Genomic DNA, 19,227 nt, shown 5'->3' with positions numbered 1-19,227 from the left:
GTGGTAAACAACTCTATGTGCATATATACAAAATAGCCATTCCTGTATTACTCTTTAGCCGATTTTTTTGGTAACTGTTGTATCAATGCGTACGTGTGTTTCCTCTCGATTGCTTCCTTTAAACCGCTTGATGTGAACCAGTACTCAAGTCTGCGAGAGTGGAATATCATGAAAATTCCTACACATTTTTTCTTCAGGAATTGGTTTTACTTGTTAGACAATAGAATGGCATCGATATCATAGGTAGACTGTTGCCAAAAGTTTCTTCGAACTCCAGTGACAGGAGTGAGTTTAGCTTTACGCCGCTGTCTTCAAGAAATATCGCGGCGGGGTCACCAGAAATGTGGTCACACTTTGTATCCATGTGGGAATTGAACCCGGTTTGACAACCGAACACAACTACTAACTAGCCTGTCGCACGAGTTTTATCAAAGTTGAAAAGCTGATATCGATGGTTTGTATTGCTGAATGAATGTGTTGGACATATTGTTTCATAATAACCTTTTGCCATCTACAGTAGAGGCATGTTTGTTACATATCAATTACTTGTATAAAATATACATCAGCGTAGCAATACGAAAACACGTGTGTCACAATATACTAGTACATGTTGTAAGGAATAAATGCATTCAGTTGTACGTCGCACTACGCAATATTCTAGCTGTGTAATAAATATTCGAGTCTGGGCCGGACAATCTAGTGATCAACTGCATGAGCATTTATCTACTCAGTTTGAATACGATGGAATGTGTCAACCACGTCAGCGAGTCTGACCATCCGATCCCGCTGGTTACCTCAAACGACAAGTATGGGTTACTGAAGATCAGTTTCAACCCGGATCTTCACGGGTCTGTAGACACTGTATACCTGTTACAATGCAAGTGACTGTTACGGGTCCATGTAAAAACATTGGAACTTGTCAATATATTTACAAGAGTAATACGGTTGTGATGTTTCTTTATTGCGGTATGAACATTAATATATTTTTAATAATATGTGTTACATCATAATATTTGCAATATTCCCGTAATCTTGTCACAACAGATTGAATATCTTATACAGCATTGCAGTGCATATAGGATTAACACGTCTACACATGCATAATCTGTGTTCATGTCTTTTACATAAAATACACCTTTTTGCCTCGTAACCGTTTTTTCAATGCCCTTATGTAAGCGAGTGAGAAGATCTTAACTATCTTTGTGGTACCTGCTATTGCGGATAAAAACAAGGACTTGTTGTGAAGACAGCAGGATCCTTGAATGCTCAAGGGAAGCAACTCGGCACGGCCTCTGCAACAGCCTAAGCATATATCGTCCAGTAAAACCAAAAACCATAAAAAGTTTTATCATTTCATTTTCTGCTTTATCATACCCTTTTCACTGCTTTACGTGTTTTACTTCTATTAATGTGTAAGGCGCAAAGAGACCCTACTTCTGGTGCAAGTCAATCTAAAACTGTCACGACCACAACACCACCACATGTTGCTGCTGAGACAAGACGATTAAGTCAGACCTTTGTCACTGTATGTAGGTCACTATAGGAACCGATATCTTCTCATCATTACATAGAAGCGAACTTACAAGACGACATTAGTCAGTCAGTCAGTCGGTCCAGGAAAAAGGAGATGAGGTAAAAGGTAATGAGACTGCATTAAAGATGTCCGAACACTTCACAGTGATTGAGAACAACAGGATCGGGTGGTCAGACTCAATGACATGGTTGACTCATGTCATCGTATCCCATTTGCGCTGAACGATGCCGATGCTGCTGATCACTGGATTGTCTATTCCAGACTCGATTGTTTGCTGGAGTATTGTTGAGTGCGACGTAAAACTAAATTCACCCACCCAGGTTTTCCAGTCTTTTGGCATGAATCAGGGTCGCGGGGTAGCCTTATGATTAAAAGCGTCCACTCGACAAGCTGAGCATCCGGGTTCGATTTCCCGCATGGATGTGAAACACATTTCTGTTGTCCCCCTCCCTGATAGTGCTTGAATATTGTAAAAGCGGCATGAAGCCATAATAACTTACTAGTATGAATCGATGACTATCTTTAATGAATGCAGATACAATTGCTTGAAACAAAAGAACCGTATGCGTGAGTTTTGTGATTTAAAAAAGGAAAAAGAAACGAAAGAAATAAGCATTTTTTTCGTCCCCTTCTTCCACCCATGTCAGTCGAAGACAAAGTACTGTATTGTTAAAAAGGATATTTCGACGACGTGAGTGTAAGATTTTCTAAAGATAAAGATAAAATAATTATCAATGAAATCTTTGATAGACAGTGTCAATAAATGTAAGTTATCTTTGTTACAGGCTGTACCTGATGCCGGACGAAAGACGTTATCTCCAGTCGAAGTTCAGAAAGAAAACCTGTAACCCGAAGTTCGAAGAGAGTTACGTCTTTCAGGTAGTACGAAAATGTGTTGAATGTTTAAGTGGGATACAGGTCAAACGTAGCCCGCGACGTAACCACCTACCTACCTACCCATCCACCCATTCATACACCGACCCACCTATTCACCCATCCATCCAAACACTCACCCACCCACCCATCTTTCCATCAACCCCCAAATCCATCCATCCATTCATCTACATGCACACACTGTAATATTACATACTGCAATAATACTGTATCCGATGTAATAGCTATTAATTGCGTTCTTCTTTCTTTATTCTGAATGCAATTAGATGGATAAAGCAATGTGGGTCATGCTTACAACGTGTTTGCTAGATAATGAACAGATGAATTTCTGAATTGTCCTTTAGGCAGTGGGATCTGATGTACCTCGTTGTGTTTAACAGCTCTATCCTCAGCAGTATGGCCCAGCAGACTTAAGGGAAATATCCGTGCTTGAGCGAGAATCTTCGGATCCATCTTTTATATTAAATTTACAATTAATTATTTCTCCATTTGTCAGGTTTGAAACCAAATTGACCCGATATATCCCTACATTAGGATAGTGGTACCATGCTGTCGTATATATCTGAAGCGTTCATCTTCCGACCATGGCTTTAAGTCGCGTCGTATCGACCACTTGGGGATGCCCTGTTAAAGGGTCTACTAACTGTCTGTGGGTACAAGCAGTATTCCTGTGGTTGCAGGTGAATTCTCGGACCATTGACGACCGCGTTCTGAAGTTGACAGTATACGACGTGGATAGACACAAGCGCCACAACGTCATCGGCCACGCCCTGTACCCTCTCCGTGACCACGACTGTTTGCTGGAGGGGAGGCTGGTAGTATGGAGGGACCTGGAGAGAGAGGTGTCTGAGGTGGGTGATGGTGGATCGAACGTTGTTGATGAGGTTGACAGATGGTACGTGAGGGAGGGTTCCATGGTGGGTAACGATGAAGGGAGCGTTGTTTAAGGTTACAGATGATAGATATGGAATTGTAATGTCATCTCGGTGAGGGAGGGTTTGGTGTTGCAGTTTCCTGAAGGTGTATGACGCTGACGGAGACGTTTAAGTGGAGAGTATACGATGAAGTGACTGAAGGAGTACTAAATGCCCCTAAAATGAGTTTGACTTAACCGGGAATTCGACTCATCAAATTCGAGACATCAGGGTAAAAACAATGAAAAATATAAGGAAATCGGCAGGAACCGGGAGATGAGTACGAGATAACTGAGAATTCGCCTCCACTGAGCTCGAGATATTGGGATTCGACTGTGTATGGGAGATGGGTGATGGTGGAGAGAGCCAGTGAGATGTCGATCGGGGGCAGTTATTGGAGGGTGTGCAAAGGGGAGGTTGTAGTTTACTTCCTTATTACTGACGTTCAATTCAAAATCGTCAATGGTCTCTAAAATTTTCGAGATAGTTAAATGCTCACGACATTACGTCATCGCCTCTGGATCACTGGATTGTCTGGTCCAGATTCGATTATTTACACACCAGACTATATTTCCATGTGACAGAGTGACTGCGTGGTGTGTTACACCACTTACAGAAACATCCAAGATATATTAGGCTTCGCTGGGATCAAACCCCTGTCCTCTGAATGACGAGGGAACGATTGACTATAGCGATATAGTCGCTACCCTTTTTCATGTGTGAATGTCTCATTGAACTTTAAATCTCCAGCCACAAAACAGTATCATCTCATCAAATTCACTCCATGTTTTTCTCTATTCAGTAAGGCATTCACAAAATTACACACAAATATCTTACCTCCTCAATAATATAAATGTCTTTCCATATATAAAGCACAAGTGCTTCTGCACTGGCGATATCTAAGAGAAAAAGTAATCAGATAATCAAACAATCACATATTCTTTCCGTCTTCGCTTCAAAACTAGTATTATCGGCGCCACTCGCAGTCATCTGTTTGAAAAAATTATGACCTTTTAAAAGCTTGAAAGAAACATGTTTAAACAGATGAAATTGTTGCTTTGAACACCCCACGCTTTCACTTTGAAGCAACTACTACTTAGATACATATTTATCTCTATGCACTGCATATCTAATGAAGGGGCGGTTGTTAAGCGTTCGCAAGTCACGCTGAAGACCCGAGTTCGATTCCCCACATGAGTACAATATGTGAAGCCTATTTCCACCGTGTCATTGCAGGAATATTGCTAAAATAGGCGTAAACTAAACTCACTCTCACTTACATAGTTAAAAAGGGGGCGTCAGTAAGAGACTCCCAACTTAACGAACCGATTAGGACTTATTACATGACGAATCTGTATTTAGAAGTTGCATCGGCATTATTCCATGACTCTTTACCTATCTCATCTTAAAAAGACACCTTTGCAACAACTTTACGTTATTTCATTTGAGTGTTATGTGACGTGTTACGTCAATTAGTTATAACAGGATTCTATGTTCGTATGTTACCTCGTTTTCCATTTTAAACATGGGAATCGGCTGTACTTGCAATGTAGAATTTTACTCCAGATGGAGCAGGCCCTACTACTATAAACCACAAACCTTTAGGTACGGCGTACAACCTGACGATCGCTGAATGTTTCAGTAAGAGAAGTGACTCCTCCATCAGCATAGGTTATGAACTATCAGCTAGGTGAGAAGAATCCTACGTGAATCCTCCCCTACGACTAGTTTGTCCTGAATGGTTTACCCAAGGTGGCAAACGTCAACAACCTACGTCATCTTTGCATCATCATCGATAATGCACAAAGTATGATATTTCTGTTATGATAATGACATTATACCCCAATGACGACCACAGTTTTGGCTTGAGAACGATCGTATGGCACGTCACCAGTACATCACATTGTCTCATGGCAATAGGCTGCGGAAACGTACAGATGGAAAAGCAGATGATGACGTCACTTCCTGAACTGTTTGCGGTTTGTTACTTTAAGTGAAACCATAAAAAAGTGTCATTACAGTACTGCGATTCATGGATTCGGTTATAGACCGTATATAATTAGTTCACATGTTTAGAACTGATAAAGAGTGAATACTTTTCTTCCAAATTTTAAAACTGGTAAGTACCTAAACATTCAGGATAACGCCAATGTAACGTCACGATGTGTTCTGTAGTTGTTCCACAGTGACATTATGAAAACATCATTCTTTAGATAGAGCTAGGCTAATTCTAAACCGGTTCATCAATATTTGTAGTGATTTTTTAGCGAATCAATATCGTGATAGGTTTCCATAAGTTAAGTTCCCTGACTTAGTTCCTATTTCTATCTCCGTAGATTTTTAAATCAAGAATCAAGTTATGCATATAATCGTGACTCGTGAACACATATATGAAAAGGCTGTGTGGATTGAATCATTAATCTTCTTCCTCAGACAAATCGTTACTGATTAAGGAGAAACGCCAATGGTCTACACGCGTAAACGAGATAAACGGTTTTATTGAGACCTTGTCGTAGGTAGATAAGCACATGAGTAATCCTTGTTGCATGACCGTACAAGTGTTAATGTGGTTTGCAATTATTGTAAGTCATACAGATTTGTTGACTGGCAAACAAACGAAATGAACTATACTGATGATCAAAAGAAAGCATACATCAACCTTTCATAGTAGGTGAAAACGAAACATCTCAAATGTGAAACGAAACTATTGTATTGTACATCGTATGATTTTCTTTTTACCTTACGTTTACATTTTTGAGCGAGAGATTGCAGCCAAGTATTGTTTTGATAGCGTTTGCTTGGTTTTGCTTAAAGCAAGCTCATTAGAATAATTATACATTCTTTTGTCTTGGATGTAATCAAAGAAAATGTCAAATCTAATCAATTCGTTTTTGTAAAAAATCAATTCGAGAAAAAAGTAACCCCGTTACATCCGATAATTTTTTCACCTCCGTGCAAAATCAAAGACGATTGTCCAGTTTGGATTATATCGTGAACATATTTTTCTAATGGTATCAGATGTCTGCGAACGAGGCAGGGGTCACAAACACACGCAAAGAGAAAAACAAACAAACAAAAAAGTTTTAGCTGAGTCTATGACTATCATTTCTTTTGATTTTAACACTTTTGTAAAATCGTCCGGATTTACAGGAGAGCAAAACATGTCATTTTTACACCGTTAAATTGAAGTCAAAATGTACGTTTCTGATGCAAAGTATGGTATGCCAATAAGGTGTGCTCTACATAGGCTCGCGGAGTAAATATATTTAATGAAAACCGTCATATACCATTCATCAGTTATGTATTTTATCCTAATTGATATTCAAAACGTTTGATTTAGGGATTTTTTCAGTATATTTATCATGTCTGTACTCGTAATGGAAGTTTACTGTTTTTACGAGTTTATTTATGATAGCTTTGTTTGTCAATTGCGCAATCGCTATGGCAACGCACGTGCAAATGCATTTTCCGTCTAAACAGTGCTACAGGTAAATACCACCCATTCTTGATTGTGACGTAAGTCATAACATGTTTCTAAATTTGTTGAAAACAAGCCTACTTTCGTTACTTGTATCTGTACAATGGTATTTTGGATGATGATTAAAAGGGCCAATGAAAAGACCAAGTTGGGAAAACATACTTAGTTAACCATTTATTTCTATTTAAGTGAGTACTATAGTAAGACCTTTCTCGATTACAGCGCAAAAGTCGCCCAATGGAAACAACAAAACGTAAACTGAAGTTATATTGCTCAACAGTAGGGAAAACTGACTGATAGACTTATTTAAGTTGTCATCTCTCGCATCTCTCGTATCATAAGTCTTGTGGACAGTTGTTTTTATTTCAGTGTCGCTGAAGTTATGAATACACAGTACTCCTTCGCTGGTCCTGATCAATTAACAGTCATCCTTAATAAATAGTGTTCAAAATGACAATCAATGACGAATAATGGCTAGGAGTAATATGTCTATAAGTTTACTGTTATGTCCACTCTGTGGAGGGGTTTTCCAGATTAAACAGGTTTCAGTGAATCAGACACAAGGCTGACATGACCCAATGTCACAACAGCTCTCAGGTCCCAGCTGTTAAATATAAAGACAGACATTTATGCATTATTGAACGGAATCTACAGGGCACGGATACTTCTAAGATTACCATCAATACGTTGACATTATCAGTAGGTAGCACCGTTGTTGGCAGGAAGTCGGACGTCATGACCTTCAAGGTATAGGTCGCAGATTAGCAAGTTCTCGGTGTCTATCAAATTGGACACGGACTGCAGCCAATCTTGGAGTCAACTGTGAGGACGGATGTGGAATAATTAATCCCGAATGATTAATGCAACTTGGTTTCTGCCATTCATATCATGATGCCATCTTGATTGAATATTCCACGATTACTTACGGAGAGGAGTGATACAAGCTGCTAGGAATTACATCAGTCTTGTCATCCTTGACACATCTTCATGAGCGATGACGTGTTACAGCTCAGCTAAGACAATGCGTTAAAGATCTTGTCGTTCCACACCGCCAGGGTACAAAGACACGAAAGCAAGTCAGCTCTGACCATCCGGTCCCTTCCATGGTCAGAGTCGGGTACTGGACACCTGTTCAAACTCGGCATTCTCACTGTTTAGCCAAAAAATACCTACACTAAACAGCAAGAGAAATGCAAGTTTTAAAAAAAATAAATCTCATAAAAGTAAGCCTTCATGGTTATGTCTTCTATTAAAAATCTTGACAAAAAGACAGAGTTGCGTTTCTTGTACTTTTCAGCATATATATGCTCAGATTTATGAAAGGGGAAAACATTTTCTATCAATTTCAACAGTTTCAATTGTTGAAACGATACGCAAGCATTGTCTGACGAATATGACCACAGACTAGTTTTCCCAAAGTGACAAATAGTTTTTGATGGAAAAGAAAATCGGACTCGCATGTACTCTCACCTTTATACCTCTGGAGCGGAAACGTAAGGCGCGTCTTAACTGCACGCTTATTCGTGTTATCTAAATAAATACACATATTTAGGTTATATATGGTGTTTTAGATATATATTTATCTCGATTTGTAGCACTAGCGTCTCTATCAAAATCAAGCCAGGCGCCTTTCTGCCGCTGAAGCAACGCACAGCTGACTTTCAACTTCGTCTGTTCCGTTGCCACTGTAGTTAGGCGAAATTACCCCATACACTTATTTGCTGGTTATGTTCCCTAATTCAAGGGCTTGTCGCTAGCTCTTCCCCAGAGAGCCCAATGAGACTTTGATTGCATGTGTTTTTCAAACACATTAATTGCTCATTACACATCGGGAAATATCATTTACAGATCGTTGCTCGTAGCATTTAGAAAATTGGGCAATTATGTACTGAGGTGAAGTTTGTTGGGGTTACTTGTTTGTTGACACAATGCTAGTTGAGGAAAAAATGTCAATGCAATAGGCAAACCAGTTTTCATGCCATATTTTAGAGGGTAAATATACATGTATGTTGACTGAGATTTCTTATACATCATTAGGATTATATTTGCTTGTTGAAATTCTGATTTTCTTCCCAACTTTGGTATCTTTCCTCTTAGATATTAATAGAATTTGAATAAATAGGTTGTAAAATAACAACCACGAAGATCAGAGAAGATCATGGTTAGTATTGGTCTTAAGCAACCTATACGAATCGTTTTTGTGCATCGGATGGTCTGGCTCGCTTTTTTGGTTTATGCACGTCTTTTTATCTCATCGTTTCATTCCTCGTGATGTTGATAATTGGATTATCTTTTCCAGAATATAACATTGACAAAACTCCGCCATAAACTTGAATATTGATAAGTAAATGCATTCAAAAACTAAAAACATATTTGCTAATTTGGGAAATATTTTTTCTGATATATAGATTAATAAAACCCCAATAATTCTGACGGCGATTAACTCAACACAAATGTCCATTTTTACCGCTTAGAGTATCAATAATGGCATTCGCCTCTCAAATCGTCTCATCTACTGTTGATTTATCAAGTTAGTGTCATCCTTGCTGGTGTTTGTTCTTTACGAATAATCATTGTGTCTCAACATATAATTTACAAAAACGTAATCTTTTTCAAAGGATTGCATCGTCAGCATGCAGCGGTCATGTTATTTTAAACCGAGTGACATATGTCTTGACTTTTCTCTTCATGTTGTTTGAGTTCAGAGAGTGAGAGATATCAATAACATTTATTTTGAGAAATATTAGAATCAATATTCAGACGCCTGTGAACATGTACTTAACAGATCGTGTTGTATTAAAATGTTATTAAAAATAATATTATTACATTATTGCATAATGATTAACAATACTTCGTGAGCGAGAGGGTTTGTCAATAGCTCTTAATGCACCAACCTTCCTCCTGTCGTCGTTTCTTCTTCTTAAGTTCTAAGTCTCTGAGCCATATTAGGGTCTTACGCATACTCTGCAGTAGACTAACACAAACACGCAACACACACGCGCGCAGTCATGCACGCAGAGTGTACAATGCAACAAAGCGGAAAAATAGATCTGACTAAAAAATATTAAGTTGGCGGAACTATGATACCTACCTTATTAATGTACACCATTTGGGACATCCACTGACTTCAGATAACCAGATAACTACATTAAGGAGTCGTAGTCCTGTGAAGACAGTTATTATGTTTTTACTGTCAAAGAAATAGGGCCTGTGACACAGCCTTGATGCAGTCCCTATTTCACAGATGTATTTAAGTATCAGTTGTATGTCGTCCACTCTATCTCTGACCATTTACCATACATCTTGCGTCTTATATCGCTCGCCCAGGAGTCACTTGTCATAGCCCTACTCATTCAACTTTATATAGTCTTATTAAAACGACAGTGCCAATGACAAGTGACAATATAATTATTTGTTGTCTGACATCACGTTTCCATTTAGAAACTGAATCTGAATCAATACCAGACACTAAAACCGTAAGTGTCCAGACTGCATATAAGATGATGCAGTTTATTTTTTCTGCACGAAAATATAGTTAAAACTACCGAATAATCTGCTAGTAGAGGAGTTGAGGTCTGGAATAGAAAGAGTGCACATGGTCCAGTCGTATCAGGCACCACAATGTGCAATGCAGTGTAGCACCCCAGAATCCAGTCATCTTCGGTCCAAATGCCAGAACCACTTTGTTTGCTATGTTTTGTTTGGAAAAACGTGACAAACATGCATTACTCCAAGGCGACGTACTGAAGCGGGTTTGACAAATGTCATAGCTTCCCATTTGCGTAGATCGATGGTCATGCTGCTGTTTACTTGGTTGTCTGGTGCAGACTCGATTATTTACAAACCGTCGCTGGAATATTTCTGAGTGCGGCGTAAAACCAACTCATTCACAGAGTTGACGAGTGACGTAACCGCGATACCGTTCATAGTAAAACAATACTCATTCACTCTGCCTTCAGACAACGTCAGACCGAGGGGAGATTCTGGTGTCCTTGTCGTACAACAACCATCTGGAACGTCTCACTGTCAGCGTGTTCGAGGGGAAGACCTTTAAACGAGTGGACGGCGTCACAAGTGTCGGTGAGTATGGGTGTAATGAGTTTTGGAACTGTAAACAGCACAGTGTAAGCAATAGTAGCGACAGTTATGAATGTGGTTTTCGCTAGCCCATGTTATGTCCCATGAATTTTAATCATGTATAGTTGTGAACGCATTTCTCTACTACAGGCAGTAATTCGGAGTCAATATGTAATATCCAGTGGGGTGGATATCTGAACACCCTGTAATCGTTGATGGTTATTGGATCCGAAACATGTCAAACGGGTAAATATACAGAAATAGTGTACAGTCAATCAATCTGGAGTCCTCTCTCTGAAGTTTGAAACTGTTTCTTGAAGTGAACTTGCTTCTGTTTATCTATGCAGCAGAATATGCCATGAAACGTTGAATGTCAGACCCATGAACCCGGCCTATTTTTGCGGATTAACAAACCAAAATTGCAGGTTTATTCACTTTGTTTGCACATTAGAGTTAGAAACAGGAGGGGTGGTGGGTTATCCTAGTTGTCAAAACGTTCGATCGTAAAGCCGAAAACTCAGGCCCGATTCCCCACGGGCACAATGTCTGACGCCCTTTTCTGGCTTCCCCCTCTGTGATATTGCTGTAATATTGCTAAATCCGGCGTAAAACTAAAGTCACTCACTCATACCAAACAGGAAGGTAGGGTTTCCAGATTATCTGTGTTCGATCTATCAAGATTGACAACACTAGTTTGCCAATATTTCGCACTAGTCAACCCCCTCTGCTATTTGTATCCAACTTCGCCTATGCGATGCACTTTATACAATAAGAACATGCAAAACCTTTCTTACAATCCAAGCTGGACACTGCCAAGATTACATTTCATTTAAGCAGCTACAACATAAATCATTGTCAAATACACGCACCATGTACATGTATTTGCCATTCACAGTAGCACAGTCTAATTAATACTCGCTCCAGACATGTTTCTTAGATAAACATCCCTAAAGTTGCTATTCGATCAGTGTATGTGCGTGTTTGCCAACTTTCACAATGTGTCTCAGTGTCCACGGCAATACGATCAGTGACCTCTGGTCATTAAGAGTTTTGCACTGAGTATTCCCAATATTGTCTGTTGCTATAATTGGGCGGCGATTTACAGTAGCATTCTCAGTATCACTGGAAATACGTCTAGACTAGCCTTAGCTAAAGACTCGATATTAAGGACTTCAAGTGCTGTTCGCGAGATAGAACCAAGTCCGTGTTGTTATTGCGTCTGGGCGGGGATGTCTTTGCTGGCTATTGCCTATTGTTATTATGACGTGTCTGAACCACTGGGTCTGTCTGATCCAAGGTTTCTTTGTAGTTGTCACAGCTGATCATTCTCTCAAACAGCTTATTACAGGTATGAATCACAGATTGAGTAAGGATAAATACGGTTATCGAAGGTTTGGAAAGAAAGGTGTTTGCTTAACGATTTTACAACTATTCTTCAGTAATAACACATACGTGTTTTATTTACTCTTGCAGACTTGATCTTACATGTATATTGCACACCGCCTCTGTTATTGTGATGAAATAGTGAAGTCGGAAAGGGTATAATAAGTGGGCTGTTTTAGGACTGTGCATTCGTCGGACCGAAGATCCTGGTTCCGCCCCTGGAACAATATGTGAACAATAGTGGTGGCCATCATGGTGATATGGCTGTCATATAGGCGCTGTAAGAGTCGTGACCCTACTTCCGGTATTAATCTAGTTCCCGGCTCCCGTTGCGCACGCCGAATTGCGGCATCCGAGACAGGGCCCAACTTACTTCCGGTACCAGATTTACTGTGACAAGTGTATATTCAGCAATCAGTTCTGGTTCAAATTGCGCGACCTACAAACATGACTTTACTGGTCCGGACCAAGTGGACAACCATGCATGGCTGTCACAGCTGTTGAAAGTCGTAATAGTCGGCTAATATGGGTATAGTTAGGTCGGAAATTACCTGCAAGGACTATCCTTTTTGTCAACTGGCAACCATGTGATCATTCGAAAAGGCATGGACCGTTGTTTGTCGCCTGAAGTACGAAGGGCTGGCGAACCTCCTTACGGTTCTAATTTTTTGGAAGGGTTGTAATACATGAACACTCGTCCAGATCAAAGTTTAGGTCTGAGGTGGAAAGGGTGACAGAACCAATTCCTTTCTATTGGGTACACTGACGGTGTATGCGGATGGTCTTTGTAATGAGGAAACCACGATGTAGAACACATCTAAACTTAGGTCGTTAATTGTTAAATATTCTGTAGTGCAACTGCGTTGGTAGTGCAATACTTTGATAAGATAATCAACATTTTTCGAAAATGGCATGCCTAAGCCACGTACATACGTTGAACATCGCGAATACGTTAAGGATTCGTCACTTTTTAATGTTTTTTTTCAAACTATAGGATCTTAGAAGCATTCACTGACGACCAGTAGTAACGGACACCAGGTGTTAACAATCTAGTCCTTCAACCCGTGTGCGATGGCGAAATAGTTTATATCGTTGTCCGTATGTAGATCTATGTATATTATTGAGCTGATACATGTTACGGTAAAATCAAATTTCAGATTCTTACGCGAAGGTCAGCCTGATGGTTCAGAACAAGATGGTCAAGAGCAAGAAAACCGAAGTGGTAAAGAAATCGACAAGCCCAACGTACAATGAGTCCTTCACCTTCAAGCTCCCAGTGACCAGCCTTGATACAGCCAGTATCACTCTTACAGCTATGCAATATCACAGTGGGCACAAAGGTAATGACATCGTCGTTTTGACACCAGAGACAACAAACTATTCACTGAGGACATATTTCTGGACATCATGATGGATATGTTTTCTCGCATAAAAATCATTCTAAATCTGATCGTTAGACTCGAAACAAATGTCATGTTTATTTTAAAAGACCGAGACCCTCAAATTAGGAATCACAGAAACCTAACACACATTTATAATAAAATAGATGGAAATGAAGTGTGAAGGACGCTATTGTGTTTTGACGAAGTAAAGAATGAATCCACCATATGCACTTATCCGCTGAATGCGTTTTCTTGTTAAACTGAATAAGCTTCTTCAAGGTTACAAATTCAGACATGCATGTTTTGTATTATATGCACTTGTGCAATGAAATGTATCTTTTGAAAACATATTAATGCAAACCATTCATATGTAAAGATACCCATCATGTCATACTCAAAGAATGGAAGGCTTACAGTAACTCGCGACCATGATACCATTATTTTCTCTGTCTGCGCTCGCAGCTGGTGTCCCGCAAACAAATAATTAGTTGATTAAATATTGGATAGTGATCTGTTATTTACTCATAGCCATCTCCCCGGCCGTACGTGAGGTGTTGCCTCACTAACTATCTGTCCGTTATCTGACTTCAGATTCATGTAATTTGTTTTCAGATAAAGCAATTGGTCGGGTAGTACTTGGATCGTTCATGTTTGCACGTGGAAAGGAACTGGATCACTGGAATGAAATGGTTGCAAATCAGAAGGAACAGGTGTCACACTGGCACGTGTTGTCATGACAACTAGGATGAGGAAGCTGGATCAAGGTCGTTCGAGACGTCCTTGGTGCCGACGGGAGTGTTATGCAGCGATCAGAACCCGGATGTTGTTGCGTTTTATTTACCGGGATAATTGAGACTTGATGTGCCTACAGAAACTATGACCTTCACCGCGTGACATTATAGCTTTCTGTTGCTTTGTGGGAAATGGCAAATAGTTATTCGATCTGATCGCAGATTGATAATGAAAATTCATGCATTAGAATCACCGTGCTGGATAAAATTGTCATTGACTAAAAATCTCACTGTGCTAATACTGGTTGATTGCATCGCGACTGCTTAAGCACACACGAACATAACATATTATCAGTGATGTTGTGCTTTGTCGGCTTGTCTGTGTCGACATTTGTGCCATCATATTAATGTAGTCGACAGGTGATATGTACAAATGTAATAAATATCAATCGTTGTCTACCATATTTCTGCTATTTTTGTTAACTTGTACTTCCTCGTTGTCTTCTACGGTGAGTGAGTGAGTTAATATTGAACGTCACATCGGCAATATTGCTGCCATATCGTGACGAGAGTGAGTGAGTGAGTGAGTTGGGTTTAACTGTTTTAAAGACAGGAGGAAACCCCGACGTGATGCAGGTCACAGTTTAGAGAGTAAGTGAGTTTAGTTTTGCGCCGCATTTAGCAATATTCCGGCAATATTACTACGCGGGACGCCAGGAATGAGCTTCATACATTGTACCCATGTCGGGAATAGTAGCCAGGTCTTCGGCGTGACGAGTGATCGCGTTAACCACTAGGCTTCGAAACATAATCCTCGGAACTGAGATTCAAACCCACGATTGCAGGCTTGTAGCGTGCCCAAGTGATGCAACACGTCACTCGCAGCTCCTAAGACGACTGGCCCGTGGTATAGCTTGCCTGTTGTTAAAAGCAGCGTAATCTGACTAATTCAGCGTGGAGTTATTTCATAAAAGATGTTGCCTTTAGTGGCAACGTAATGGGAATTCTTCGTTATTAGATATATAGTCGTTCCTTTTACTAAATCGAAAAGAAAAGTCTTACGTGTAGATCTAAATATACATTTGGGTCAGACATTTCAGCTCTATCTTGCCCTCAGAGTTCAACAAGACTCAATACCAGGCGATGGAAATATCCAGTTCATCAGCACCGTCTGTTCATCCACGGAAATCATACATATTGGTTTCATGTGTTGGTGAAAGCTATTTTACGACGCATATGGACTATCGATCCTGTGTCATTGCGACCTGATGTACTTCAGTTTTGACAAAGCAAACTAAAGGTAGAAAAGATGAGCCATGAGTTACGTAAGAAGAGCAAGTAACACATTGTTCTGCTGCCAGCAAATGTGCATTCCATTCTTCGGGTTAGAATTGGTCTTCAGCAAACCATGCTTGTCATCGGAGGCGAATAACGGGATTGTGTGGTCAGGCGCGTTGATCAGATTGACAGTGTGCCATCGTATCCCAACTGCATAGATCTATGCAGGTTGCTGCAATAAGAACTGGCTCTTGGGGGAAAAGAAGAATAACGAGGTGCCATGAAAGAATCTGTGGTCGGCCCTTCTTTGTTAAAATCTCAAATCGCGACGAAACTCTATCATTACAGACCGCTGCTGTTAAACAACAATAGACATTCTACTATTCTTTTAGCAGCGTTTAGCCGAAAATTGGAGTTAATCCCCGTTATTGTAAATGTGGGGCCCCATTTTGCTACCTTGGAATGAAACTGATTACTAGTCATTACTCAAAATGGCGCAAAACATTTATCATGAAAATAAAGAAGGATCCAAACAGGAATTTCGTTCGAAACAGTTTTATCTTCAACAACCCACGCTTGTGATATCTTTCGCGGTTGACATTTGATGACATTTAAGAATACTTTGCTTAAGACGTATTCTGTTTCATTTCGAAATTTGATAATTTCTTCTAATTAGTTTCCACCTGTCCATAGCAAACACGTCGATGTAATGTTTCCACAATACAAGCCGTTGTTTGATAAATCACAAAGAAAGAAATCACGCCAATATTCGTGAGATAGTGTGATTGAATATCAACAATTATTTTACATAAAGCGTTCGAATACAGAACAGAACGACACAGTAATACATCAGCTGTAATATATCGGAAGTATATCAGTAAGTAGTTTTTGAAGTCATGAGATGGGTTGACGAGCAACACCATGAAACATGATTCGCACATTCCGTGGCGGCATTTAAGCAAAACAAAAGAAGCTTGGTGAAAGATGTTTTTTCAGATTTATTTTAGGAGATGCTAAGCTAGGGTTCATTTCTCACGTGTAAGTACATTGCACCCTTATATTCAAGGAGATGTGGGGTCAGCTGGATTTGAACAGCAGATCACTTGGCCAGTTGTGGATGACAAAGTCCCGGAACTTAGTGTATACGATTCTCGACCATGTCCTGAACATTTGGAAACTGTTTGTCAAAACACATTTCAATGGTTTTCAAACAATTGTGGGAATATGGCATTATCGGGTAAAATGTGTTACAGGATACATTCGTGCCATCAGTTCACATCTGGTCATGAAGGGCATGATGACGTCATTCTGATACACTTGTTTGTTATTGCCGTATATCACATATTATTGATAAGGTGGCCTCTTATATCTATTCCTATGTACACACGAGCAGGTACAGGTTAAAACTGGTGTTCAGCAGCCATGGTTGTCATAAGAGGCGACAAACGGGCTCTTTCAGGTTCGTTGATTGGTCTATGCGCGGTGCCGTATCTTATTTGCTTAGATCAGTCACTGTATTTTCTTGTCCTTATAGTTCAAATATTGCTGTGTGTGGCGTCAAAGAACAAAAAACAGACAGATGTTTATATTTGGAGACGACGTACGGGCTCTGTCTGGAAGTATACTAAACATTAAAAGTTTTTGAATAGAGGACATAAACATGAACGCTTACTTTTATGTCATAATATATGATTTCATTTTTTCAAAACTTGCGTTTCTTTTGATGTTCAGTATAATAACATCAGTCAAAAGTTCAGTAGCGCTGTTCTTTAAGGTGCTAACACATCTGCCACAGCTGTAGGTTTGGACGCAGCATTGATCATGGTTCATGGCAACCCAATACTTAATTAGATGTTGTCGCTTCATCTGGGAAATGTGATGCAGTGTAGGTTTTAAGTGATTTACGTCTTATTTTTAGCATTTTAACCTTCAACAATTACAATCTACTATTTTTGACAGAATGCTATCGAATGTTTGGTAATACATGTAAGTGTCTGTCGAAGGTGTAATCCATATCGGAGGTTATTCTTGTGTATGTTTTTTACTATCTCCCATGGTTACTATTCACAAGTAATGTGTACGTGTATTCAAATAAATGTTAAATAATGCTGAAATCTCCGCTGTTATGCACTTCGTGGTGGTGATTTTAATATGAAATACTTCCTGATTCACATATTCAGTAAACATATTCGACGCAAATATAACATCCGTTGGTAAACAATATCTAAGAACCTAAGACACAACCACTACCACCTTGTCCTGGGCTCGTGCTGTGCTATTCCTCTGTTGTAGCGTTATTTAACTAACAAATCAGCTTCCATATGCAAAACTCTTGATAAAACAGTAACGTTGCCGTAAACGCTCGACGAGATTTACAGGCGTTTGACATACAGCAACACTACCTGATACCTCCGAGTTGTATCGTGTAACGGGGAAATGTCTGCCTGGAATGAAGTCAGGAAGATGAAGAGCCAATATTCTATCTACAACCACCGTTCCCAACACATAACAGCCACTCGGAGCGTAACCGCCAAGTAATAAATTCTACCATCGCGTTACAAGGTGTTGTGGATTAACAATCTGAAGTCCAAGCAATTCCTTGCAAATGTTATCAGCCTTTTTGTCTCCGACAGAGTTACAAATAATCGCCAATCGATCCCTCAGATCATATTGTATTTTTCCTACATTCAGATCCCGGTAATCACTGGCGAGTTCAGAATGTTACGATGGCAACGTCAATGTTATAAGCAAACTCGTAGTCGTGAGTTCCGTACCAAAAAATCGTCATCATCAAAACGTCAGGCTTGATTTTGCCAATAATGTCTGATCGATCATAGAAATTTGCGCTTCATAATTTGCCAAATCAAATATTGACAAGCCCTCTCTATTTCACCACTTCACATTTGGGTTAAGGGGTGATGCAAGAAACAGAAAATACCATTCAATGGATGAGAATTAACCCATATCCTAAATAATCCCACAAGGACAAAATGGATGGCTTTATACCACAGGGTCTTGTTCCCATTCCAAACCGTAAATGTCGGATGGGAAAAAGTGAATTATTGTGCTATATGTCAAGCAAATATTGAGCAACTGTTTGGCAATGCTATACTGCACTTTTATTTTGTTCAGCAATTTGAATATTCAGTTGCAAGCTGATGCGTACACGTATAAAACACACGGCTTTATTTGAGAAAAAAGATGTATTCAATAAGGCTTGTTGGAAGGGGTCAGTGGGAAAATCTGATGCCCTTGGCGGGAATCAGACCTTCAGTGTTGCATTTGACCTCTTTAAATGTGAACTTTTTATAGAACACTCGCCAGGGTCTACTTTCACGAAGCAACCTTAAAGTTTACTAAGGTTAACTTTAACTTCCATTCTTTAACATTGCACTAAGGTTACCTTAGTGACTTACCATCACATTGGTGCTTTGTGAAAGGGGGGCCATGCGGTCTATCGAAGGAATAGCATCTATCTCTTGCCTTTTGTTTTAGGTGTGTATGGGTTTCGGGTAGAAGGGATATGCGTGGTCCTCTTGGATTTAGAGTTGGGGAC

The 19,227-nt window shown here is 39.7% G+C and overlaps 1 protein-coding gene across 4 annotated transcripts in view; it reads left to right on the top strand.

Moving 5' to 3' along the window:
• LOC137284393 (synaptotagmin-15-like) overlaps positions 1-14,857 on the top strand; it is a 102,212-nt gene extending 87,355 nt beyond the window's left edge. For all 4 annotated transcript variants that reach the window (XM_067816181.1, XM_067816179.1, XM_067816183.1 and 1 more), the window contains 5 exons: positions 2,320-2,413; positions 3,109-3,279; positions 10,780-10,900; positions 13,438-13,620; positions 14,275-14,857. In XM_067816181.1, coding sequence (XP_067672282.1) covers positions 2,320-2,413; positions 3,109-3,279; positions 10,780-10,900; positions 13,438-13,620; positions 14,275-14,399 — 694 coding nt within the window. In that variant the 3' untranslated portion in view covers positions 14,400-14,857. The remainder of the gene's footprint in view (positions 1-2,319; positions 2,414-3,108; positions 3,280-10,779; positions 10,901-13,437; positions 13,621-14,274) is intronic.
• The last annotated feature ends 4,370 nt before the right edge of the window (positions 14,858-19,227 follow it).

This window comes from Haliotis asinina, chromosome 5, assembly GCF_037392515.1.
Source record: "Haliotis asinina isolate JCU_RB_2024 chromosome 5, JCU_Hal_asi_v2, whole genome shotgun sequence".
Lineage (NCBI taxonomy): Eukaryota > Metazoa > Mollusca > Gastropoda > Lepetellida > Haliotidae > Haliotis > Haliotis asinina.
The sequence above is the reverse complement of the archived record's forward strand: the minus strand, read 5'-3'. Positions and strand labels throughout refer to the sequence as shown.